Source organism: Echinops telfairi, unplaced genomic scaffold (assembly GCF_000313985.2).
Source record: "Echinops telfairi isolate 266 unplaced genomic scaffold, ASM31398v2 ScPeMD7_63;HRSCAF=240, whole genome shotgun sequence".
NCBI lineage: Eukaryota > Metazoa > Chordata > Mammalia > Afrosoricida > Tenrecidae > Echinops > Echinops telfairi.
Genome location: NW_022103961.1, coordinates 402739 through 414021, shown reverse-complemented (window position 1 = coordinate 414021; position 11283 = coordinate 402739). Strand labels below are relative to the sequence as shown.

The window sequence follows — 11283 nt, the reverse complement described above, 5'->3', positions numbered from 1 at the left end:
TTTCTCACCTCTTTGTAGTGGCTGCATTTTCAACAGGGTATTACCTTAACAGAAGGGTCATTTAAATATTGGGAGATTCGGGAAATTTCACAGGCCATCGAGGGACTCCTAGTGGGCTCCGCAACGCGGGGAGGAAACTCATGAACTTATGACCATAAACGGGGCCTGGAACTGCGTGGAGTGACATGCCCGGCTCAAGGTAGGAAGAAACACGTCCAGGCTGGGTTAAAGTGCGCCTGCGCAACTGGGGCCAACCCCCACCCCACCCCCGGCCAGGCTCCCCATTGCGCCTGCGCAGTCCCGCCCAGAGGCTGAGTGACGAGCACCTGGGAGTGTGCCTGCTCCCGTACCACCCAGCAGGGGTGACTGCTGGCAAATATAAGCCTAGGACCACTGCCTCAGCGGACTGGGCAGAGGCGGCGGGCAGGGTAAGTGCAGCGCTGGGGGCGTGTGCGGGGCGGCGCAGTCGGCCGGCCCCCATCCCCACTCGCCTGCACGTGGGTCTGGGACACCGCTCTCGGAACTGGGAACTGGTGTGGCAGGTGAGGACGGGGAGCAGTGAGCCGCCCGCGGGCCGAGAGGCCACGCTCCTGCCGCAGGTCCAGAACCCCGCCGGCCCCCCCGGGTGCAGAGGCGGGACCCGTGCAGTGCTGTGGGCGAAGGGCTGAGCCAGACATCAGAGGTCTCCCCTGCCGGGGACTGTGGGCCTTGCTGTAACCATGCACTGAGCTCGGTGCTGGGACACGGTCAGGGCAGTGGAGGCAAGCCACTCTGCTGTGCTCACAGCCGCACTAGGAGCCCCCGCAGGTAAAGTCAGGCTGTCCAGGCGTGAGTAAGCATGCGAGGACTGGCATAGGGTTGTGACCGGGTTCGTGATGTGGTCAGCGTAGTCTCCCTGAGGAAAGGCCAACCACCAGTGCTCCTGAGGGAGGGAGAAGCATGGAGCGATTCTAACAGAAAGCAAGAAACAACCAGGAGAGTGTGGACGTGGAGAGAGACGAGGTTGGGCCATGGGCCATGTGTGAAAAGAGGGTTGTTATTTGAAGTGCAGTTGGAAGCCCTTAGAGGGGTTGAAGAAAGTCTGAATTGCTCGGTAGATTTTTGGCATAGCCCCACTGTGGATGCCCACCCTGAGGAATCAGTCACCTGGACATGCCAAGCCATCCCAGGCTGCTGCCTTCCGAGATTACTATCCCATCTCATGTGTGTGGTAGCAACAGGAACAATCGGGGATCCTGCCTCCAATAAAGTGTAGGTTGCCCTGAGCTGGGTCTTGGCTATGGAATTTGGACCCTCCAGGGAAAAGGTTCCATGGGAAAGAGTGGAAGGTGGTTTACGGGCTCCCGGGTCTACTGTGCAGGAACTGTGGGGGTGTGAGGGTCGGTTTTCCTGCTGCTCTTTTGTAGTAAAGGCCAAGTTCCAGATCCAGAAATGATGTTTTGCCCTGCTCTTGTTCTCACAAGATCAGTTGTGTGGTAGATACATCATGAAGAACCACGGAGGTTAGACAGCTGTCTATGTAAAAGAAGTCTGGAAGCATCTTCTCTCAGACTTCCTGTGAAAACGCTTAGAAACAACAGAAGCTGAAAGAACAGACCACAAACAAGCTGCGCTTTCATGGCATTTCCCTAATGAAAATATGTGGTTACTTTACTAAGATGGAAAGAAAGCCATTTTAGACCTCCTGGACAGTGAATAACACCTATGCTTTCATATACTTTGTTCTCAAATACTTTTCAACATACGGCTCACCATTTGCACCAATGCTCTGTTGCAGATTACCTGAAAACCTAGGGCAACTGGACAACAGATTAGACGGCCACCAAGGAACACACTTTCCACAAATCCACATTCTGTCCCCCATTTGTAGAAAGCTCAACAGGAGAAAATCTGGGATCTTGCTTCCAAAACTACTATCCACTATAGTGACCTAACAGAGGTGGCCCCCCCCCAGCAAAGTACCATGTAACCCACACCTCTGCCCACCTCCTCACTCCACTCCTGGCTTACCTTCCTTATAGCCTAGCTCCTGGACTCTTCCCTTTAAAAAGTAAACGAAAATGAAAGTGTTTTCTTGGGTGAACCTCTGCAGTATTGGTGGCACCCTCAGAAATGTGATCCGCACTCTTGCTTGTGGTGTTTTAGCGCTGGACAAACAAACACCTTTCCCCACAGGATTGAAATTAGTCTTTAGATTTGGGCCTCAGGAACAAGGAGCTGCTCCTCCCCTGGGAGCAGCATGAACTTGCCCTGTGGCCTGAACTGTTCTTGGTTTATGTCTCCTTGTAGTGTGTTTTCTTTTAGATTCCAGGTGGAAAGAAGAGGTGTTCATTTTGTTTTTAATTTAAAACAAAAAGAACCTTTACGGCAGAGAGTGAAGTGTGACTCATACCTTTAAAACAGCCTGAGTCCTAGTGCTCTGGGGCACATCTTGCCTCCCAGCTCTCCCACTGCTGCCTTTACACCTCCATGGCTTGTCTAGGACCTCCTTGGCCTCAAAAGAGGTATTAAAGGGTTTTAAACAAGAAGTTAAAATCCTTGAGTGTATCTGGTGATGGTTTGAAGATGAGTGAGAGTGGAGGAACACCTGTGGTCAGACTCCTAGACCTCTACCATTATAGACTAGGGACGAAGACAGGCCAGGTCCCTGCCTTTGTGGAGCTCATGGCCTAGAGAAGAGATACAGGTTTCTAAGAACCCATCCCACCCCCTCCCACACACACACACCCCAACCCCAGTTCCGAATTGTGAGTGCTAGGACAGAGGGGAGGTGGGAGCTCACAGAGGACTTAATGGGCTCCATTCAAGGTGGAGGTGGTTAAGGAGATGATGATAGCAACATTTCAGCTAAGTCTTAGGGATAAGGGTGAGCTGGCCAGGTGTGCGGATGAGCTCCTGGCAACTATACAAAGGGCCTCAAGCAGAGAAGAGTTGAGTGCTAGGGGCAAAAGAAGGCACCATGGAGTCCCTGAATGAAGGTGAGAGAGGCATGAAATGAAGGTAGAGAGGCAGGTGAGGCCTGGTGAGGAATCTGGATATGACCCTGAGTGCAGTAGGAAGCCTCTGGGTTCAGGGAGACCCAAGAGAGGCACAAGTGAGGCATAAGCCAGAGATTAGGAAGAATTGATTTGCTCCGTGGCATCTGCAACTATTAGGAACATCCCTAATGCCATGCCCAGCAGATGCTCTGGGAAGGGTAGTTTGTTGTGCCCCTTACCAACAGCTGGCTGGGCCGCTAGCCAGTACTTGGAGTCTGCGTGGCACTGTGGGTTAGGTATTGAGCTGCTAACCACAAGGTCAGTGGTTTAAATCCACTATCTGCACTACAGGGAAAAGTGCAGATGGTGGAAAAGTTCCTATAAAGATTTACAATCTCAGGAACCTTATGTAGGATTGTTATGAGTTAGAATGGTCAAAGGTTTGACCTGATCCTCTGGCCAAGGGTATCCAGGTGTGCTTGCAGGATAAGATCCCAGGAAGAGGGCCTGAGGAAGGTCCGAGTTTGTGTGCCTGTCCCAATGACCACTCTCATTCTATTCCTCCTCTGCCTAGAAAGTCTGGAGACCCAGGCTGGCCTACTGATACTTCCAGCTCCATTTGCTCATACCTCCAAGTGAGACCTATAGGGGCAGTGCCTGGTTACACTGTGCAGCTGGGTCCTCCTATGTACTTCTGCACAGCAGTGCCATGCATCCAAGTGGCTAGGACTTCCTGCTGCCTCTACAAGGCCAGGATTAACTACAGGTCTTTGTGGACACTGCTCCAAACACATCACACATCTTACTACCAATAAACCCCAATTATGGAAAGGGGCTTTCAGTAAAGAGCTACATCATAAATTGGCCCCTGCCAAGCTGCAGTGGACCCCAACCCCAAGTCTTGCTCTCAAATTCAGACCTTCCCCATCTCCTCCCTAAATGTATCAACTCCACTTACGCTGGTTGGTGGAAAGAGTGACAGCTGGACAGACAGATGAGTTGGGCACTTCACTTCTTCTCTTAAGCCTAGATTCTCCACACTGGCCTTGCCCTTTATTATTGTTGTCGACTGACCCATAGTGACCTTCTGTATAACAGAATGAATGTTGCCAGTCTTGTACCATCCTCACAATCGTTGGTATGATTTATTGCTTAATCCATTGTGGCATCAATTAATTTTATTGAGGATTTTTGTTGTTGTTGCTTAGGCTCCATTTAAGCAAGCTTGATGTCTTTCGGTAGTGAGTAGACCCGCCTAATAACATGAACAAAGTAAGGGAACCGCTAAGGAGCGTTCTGGTTGTACGATCTCCAAGACAGATTTGTTCAGTTTTCCGATTGTTCCTGATATGTTCAATTCCATTCTCCAGCACCACAATTTAAATGCAAAAATTGTTAGGTCCCTTTTTCTCTCTGGCTTTAGCCATCTGAGATGATTGAAAACACCATCGCTTGGACCAAATGCACCTTACTTGTCAAAGTGTCCTCTTTGCTCTTTAGCATGGTAAAGAGGTCTGTTATGGCAGAAGCCACAGGGAGCACTTCTACTGTGCTCTATAGAAGCGCGTTGAGGTGGAATCTATGTAAAGACAACGGGTTTGGCTTTATTTAAGTTTACCTTAGGTTTGTGCAAATGCGTTCTTTGATTTCTTGACAGCTGCTTCCATGAGTATTGATTATTGTTCTAAGAAATTAAATGAAGTCTTTGACAATTTCAACTTCTTTCCCATTTACCTGTTCTTCCACCTAGGGGCATTTAGGTTGTTTCCATCGTCTTGCTATTGTGAATAGCACTGTGAAGAACATGGGTGTGCATGTATCTGTTCATGCTCTGGCTCTTATTTCTGTAGGGTCTCTAGCCAGCAAAGGGATTGCTGAGTCACAGGGTATTTCTAGTTCCAGTTGTGTGGCGAAGCACCATACTACTTTCCACAGTAGTTGTACAGTTTTACAGTGCCACCAACAGTGAATGAGGGTTCCAGTCTCTCCACACCCTCTCTAACATTTGTAATTTTCTATTATTGTTTGTTTCTTTACTTTGCTGATGTAAAGTGGTATCTCATTGTTGTTTTCATTTGTGTCTCTCCAGTGATGAGTGATTGTGAGCATTTCTTCACATGTTTCTTGGCCCCTAAATATTTTCTTTGGTGTACTCTGTCCTATGCCCATTTCCCACTAGATTACTCATCGTGTTGAGGTGTTTTGTTTTGTTTTACAGATTTTAGTGATTTGTCATAGAAGAAATTTTAATGAATACTTCTTAGATTGCAACTTAACTCAGGGTTGGATTTCCAGGTTTGAAGCCTTAAGATCATAATCTTATGGGGCAGCCTAGTTAATTGGCCATATAGGTATAGTTTACAAAGTCTATGTTCTAGCCCTTCGTTTGGTGAGTAGTAGCTGGGGTTTTAAAAGTCATCTGAGATACAACTTGCCTCTGTCTCTATTCCTCTGAAGCAAAAGAAATTGAAGGAAAGCAAAGAAAGTAGTCTACAGGATTCATAATCTACCAGAAGCATGGTTTCATCTACCCTGAGACCAGAAGAACTAGGTAGAATGGGAGAATATTTGGAATAGAACCTCAGATTATTAAACATTCTGACTTCCTGGACTGGCTGAGATTGGATATTGCCCTGAAATACTCTTTAATCACTGAGCCAAAACTAGCCCCCTTTAGCTAAGTAACAATATCACCCATAGCTCGCAATATCACCAATAGCTCGCAAAATAATATCACCCATGAGTACTGTGTTCTTTTGAAAATCATCTATGTGAAACCAAGTGGTCAGCAGTTACTTTAAAACAAAGATGAAATGGCAAGGAAGCAGGGAAACTAGATTAATGAAAATGGAACAACCAAAACAGAAAAAAATGCAAACGATGTGAAGATTGCAACCAATATCACTGAACAACTTGTGGAAATTGTTGAATGGGCACATAAACTGACATGCAAGCCTTCAACAAAAGCATAAAAACGTATTGACATGGTTCGTTTTCAAAGAACATGTCATTATGCAGAAATTGGCATTATATGAAAATGAAACATGACTATATCAGATCACAAATTGAGGATTACAACATCATTACACAACCGCGAAAGTACATCATTATATAACTACCAAACCACTAAGAATCACAACCCCGCCAAGTTGACATATAACCTTAACTCTCACAGCCAGCCTTACATTTGTCTAGCACTTGCATTTTTTACTGCCAGACACTTATCATTAATTGAAAAATATACGAGATAGTCACTGGTCACGCTTGTCAGGAATGCAAAATATTGGATAAGGGCCTTCTCTTGTCCATCCCTGGCTTTTCAGCCTAGACCCAGAATAAGAAAGGGGCAAGCGGGCTGACATAAAGTTGTAAGCAGGCAGCAGGAAGCGAGTGAGGGTCTGAGAGTGGCCTGAAGGGGAGGGGCAGGAAGTGAAAGAGAAGGAAAGGCCTCCTAGAGGCTGGCAGAGACAGGACAAGCAGGCTTACCCACCCAGAGCAGGCAGGAGGCCCAGAACTATCAGGGTCTCTGCCCACAGTGGGCAGCAGAGTTCAGTGGGCAACACGTGACCAGTCCCTGAGAACTCCTTGGTGGTGGGGAAGGGGACCCCACTCTAACCCTCACATCTGCACCGGTGATGTCCCAATGGATGGTGATTAACTGGGCTGGGGAGGCATGGCACCTGATTTTTGCATAATGCTAATTGAACCTAAACGAAACACTAAGTGAGGAATGGGTGTAAAATATTTTTTAAAAACAAAAACACATTTCTCAGATCTGCTTGGGCTCTGCAATTCCCAGACAGTCTCAAAAGTAAACTCCAGGTACAAAAACTTAAGGCTGGAGAGAATATGTTGGATTGGATATACATTTCTGTTCACTGGAAAGGTTTTGAGAGGGATTCCAGCTCAGGAATAGCTTTTTAACCTAAGTAGTAACCAGTCCAGAAACTATGGGTCTGAAATCTAGCACTTATGGGAGGAGCAAATCCCGGCTTTGGAGTTGAGCACTGACTGACTGACTTACACTACACTTGCAAGACATGAAAACCTGACTAGGTTATTTGGTCTTTATACATTCAATGCCTCTTCTGTAAAATGGGAGTTATGCTTTCTGATATCAGGAATAGCAATGCACCCAGTTCCTGGTTGAGCATTTTATTCCTATTCATAATGGATTTCTGATGCACTCTGCAGTCCTACAGCATAATGTGTGTTTTCTTGCCTCCTCTTCTCCTCCAGCAGGTATTGGACAGTCCTTGACAGAGAAGGAAATGAGAAAAACATCAAATAATGGGAACATGAAGATGGCATACCCCCTGGGGCTGTTTGTGTGCCTGTTCATTTATGTTGCCTACATCAAGTGGCACTGGGCCTCTGCCACCCAGGCCTTCTTCAGCATCACTGAGGTGGCTGCGGGGTCACACAGAAACCAGCAAGTCCACAGCCCCAGTGGGACATCAGGGCATGACCAGGAGGTCTTCTATGGAATCATGTTCGATGCAGGGAGCACTGGTACCCGCATACACATCTTCCAGTTTGCCCAGAAACCTAGAGGTATACTTAAACAGAAAGCCTTGGCCTTGGCTTCTAGGCCCATGCCATGGTCTGCTCTTCTTTCCCCTAAAAGATAGTGGTTTCTTGAGGGGTGGTCTGGACTTCTTGTACTGGAATCAGCTAGTTCCTAGTTAGAAGAGAATTTTCCTAAAGAGATACTGGCTGGTGTGGAGGGGGGCCCAGGATTATTCTGCTTCACACTAGGGATCTGGTGACAATGACATAAGGGTAGTTGGAGTACTTGGGGATGTTTAGTGGCCTGTCCCCTCCCAGTGTACTGTAAGGCAGGTCAGAGTCATGTCTGGAGAGTTTGAGGCAGGAAATAACCCCAGATATGACAGATCGGGTTAGGATTTCAAATAAAAATACAAGAACAGGAGCATAGATTGAGAGGCAGGGTTGTACGTGTGTGCCCAGTTGAACAGTGAATGAGATATCAGCATTAGAAAGACAGATTGGACTGACTCTCTGTCCAGGTGGATTCCACATGAGGACAGAGTATTCTAGCAGGAGTTAAGAATGGGCACTGAGCGTTAGCCCTAGCCACTGCCTAGCTCTCAGCACTTGGGCAGATGTTGATGTCCTTTCCTCCTCCCCTGAGCTTCCCATTCCCATTGTTGCTCTCATGCCTGGCGGTGCTGACATTGGTCCCTCCTTAGCCAGGCATATCACACTACAGCATTGTGGTTGGCTCTTTACCCAAACAGGCCCAGAATCCTCTCTGCAAACCTTCTCTCACCCAAACTCTCACTAATATTTCTACCTTTTGAGCATATGCCATCCTGACAATAACTGAGATCTAGACACTTAGCCCTGGTGGTGTAGTGGGTTATTCGTAGGCTTGCTAACCCCAAGGTCAGCAGTTTAAAACCACTACTGCAATGAGTTACAGTGTGAGAAAGCCACAAAAGGAGGAATTGACTGGGAGGAGGTATTGACTGCAAAGCAGTGAGTGTGAGACCCTCAGCACCTTTCCTTGAAGCTATTGTAGCATATTTATTCACTTCTAATTTAATCGTATGCACTTTTTTTTAACTTACTACAGTAGTTTAATAAGATGCTCTGGTCGCATCCTGGGATAAATATTGGGCTCCTGATCATAAGGTTGCTGGTTCAAACCCACCTGCTGATCTGAAGGAGAAAAATGAGATTGTCTGCTCCCATAAAGATTTATAGGCTCATGAATGAATTTTGAGCTCACACTTAATCATAAGCCCTAAAACAAGAACAATTTGTTCTTAATGTGACTCTGCTCAATAATTATCCTCATGAAGTGATCACTGAAGATACTGGTGGTATAGCAAAGTGTGGTGCAGAGATCAGATAGTGTCCAAAAAGAATAGCTCCTGGAGTCTCAAAGGCTTACTTAAACAAGTAGACATCTAAGTTGAATGTCAGTTAAATCCACATGGAAGGAGCACATCAGCTCATGTCATACAAATATGGTAAATAATAAAATCCAAGATCGGATGAGGAAATTATACTAGCTTCAATTCTGAACACCTGGTTTATAGTAGGCTATGGATGACAGTGAAAGCCCACAATCCATTTGCAGAGTCCCCACATGGATTAAGTCTCCATTGAATACTCTTGGTCCATTGCCCAAGGATGCAAATAGTCTTTTCCACAGTGCATTTTAAAGTCGATTACTGCAGATATGACTTAAAACTAAACTCCTTGCCATTGAGTTGATTCCAACTCTGCTAACCATAAGGTCAGCAGTTGAAAACTACTAGCCTTCTATGGGAAAAAGATAAGACTTTCTGCTCTCATAAAGAGTTATAGTCTTGGAAACCTACAGAGGCAGTTCTCTGTTCTATAGGTTGCTATGAGACCATAGATAAGTTAGATTAAGATTTAGCATTATACCATTTGTTTTCCCATTTGACCCATTTTAACTTGTTTTAGTTTTTATAATTTTCTGCTTTCTTTTGGACTAATGTTTTTCTGGGTTTTATTTAGGTGTTGGTAAATTTTTTTGTTTTGATTTTGGTGTGGGGTGGATGTGGGGTATGATTTTATTTATATGAAATCCAGAAGCGGTAAATCTGGTAAGATAGTAACTAGATTAATAATTAATTAGGGTTATGGCAGGATAGGTTGTGGGGAGTTGGGGAGCTAATGATAATTGATATAAGAATGAAGGAAATACTCTAAAACTGTCTACACAATTTAAAAATAGATATTAAAAGCATTGAGTTGTATGGTATATGAATTATATGTCAATAAATGTGTTAAAATTTCTTGTATTCTCAGAAACTCCAAAAGCAATTCTATCAGTCCTATAAGGTCACTATGAATCAGAATTGATGCTATGCCATGGGATAATAGTTAATATTTCAGTGCTATACTGACTCCAATAATGGATTTGAAGCTAAGTATAAGGTAGTACGTGTCAACTTGCAATGAGGTTTATCACTTTTCCATTAATTAATTTACTCACTTTAATAGATATAACATTTACTCAATATTGGCTCAAAACTAAAATAGAAAAAGATGTCCAGGGTCAGACCTACCCATATTTGCCCATACTTTATTCCTCTTTTGTGGGTAAAGAAATGATGTCACCATGATTAGCTTCTTCTTTGTCTTCTTTTTTTTTTTTCATGATTAGCTTCTTGTATGTCTTTGCAGAGATTTTTTTCATATACAAATAATATTTTCTCCTTTTTTTAATCCAACTGGTATGTTAGTCTGGATAGACTGAGGAACAAATCCAGGGAGACTCATATGTGTATAAGAAAGAGCTTTATATACAAGAGTAGTTGAATATTGAGAAAACAATCCAGCCCAGTCCATATCAGGTCTATAAATCCAATATTAGCCCATATGTCCGATACCAGTCTATAAAGTCCTCTTCAGACTCACAAAGCACATGCAATAACACCGAGTATAGGAAGATCACAGGCCAGCGGGTGGGAAGTCTTGTGGATCCAGTGGTGTAGTAAGCATCTCAGCACTGGCAGGAGTCTCCACATGGCTTCTCTGGCTCCAGAGGTCTGGCTCCATCAGCCTCTCCATGTGTCATCTCCACAGGGATGTCTCACAGGGAATGAGCTGAAAGAGTGAGAGAGAGAGACTCCCACCTCCCAAGAGGAAATACAGGCATTCCCAGAATCCTTAGGAGAAGGCCATGCCCATACAGAGGCCTCATTGGCTATATCCTGATTGACAGTCTAGACTCCACTCTAACACTCTTAATCCTCAAATTGACATCAGATTATGTAACTTCCACAACTGGTAACACACTTCTATAATCAACTACCTTTTTTCACTCATCAGTAATAAAGTGCTTATTACTAGGAAAATGTATCAGATGTGGGAATGTTTCTTGGAAAACAGAAGCATGTCAGTCTTGTTTTGATTAAAAGTGGCTCATGAATAGTCTTGAATGGAGCACTGTTGGTGTGGCAGTTGGTCATTGGCTGCTAACCATAAGGTCAGCAGTTTGAAACTACCAGCCACTCCCAGGGAGAAAGATGAGCTTTCTAGTCCCATAAAAATTAGAGCCTTGGAAACTCACAGGGGCAATTCTACCCTGTCCTATCACTACGAGTTGGTGACAGGGAGTTAAGTTTTTTGGTTTTATAGTTTAGAAGCATACCGTTGTGTTGCACACAGCATCATTGGCTGTTTATAAAAATATTCCAGAGTTTTATCTTTGGAGAAAAAATCGTTACCAGAAGTTGTTTGTCCTTGATTTTGTTCTAGTCTGAGTTTCCTTTCTCTGTCTTCTGTCAGTGCTAAAGCC

General features: G+C 44.9%; 1 protein-coding gene across 1 annotated transcript in view; it reads left to right on the top strand.

Annotated features, from left to right (window-relative positions):
- The first annotated feature begins 341 nt into the window (after nucleotides 1-341).
- The window catches only part of ENTPD6 (ectonucleoside triphosphate diphosphohydrolase 6), a 33658-nt gene continuing 22716 nt past the window's right edge, over nucleotides 342-11283 (top strand). The window contains exons 1-2 of the mRNA XM_045291166.1: nucleotides 342-428; nucleotides 7221-7532. Coding sequence (XP_045147101.1) covers nucleotides 7250-7532 — 283 coding nt within the window. The 5' untranslated portion in view covers nucleotides 342-428; nucleotides 7221-7249. The remainder of the gene's footprint in view (nucleotides 429-7220; nucleotides 7533-11283) is intronic.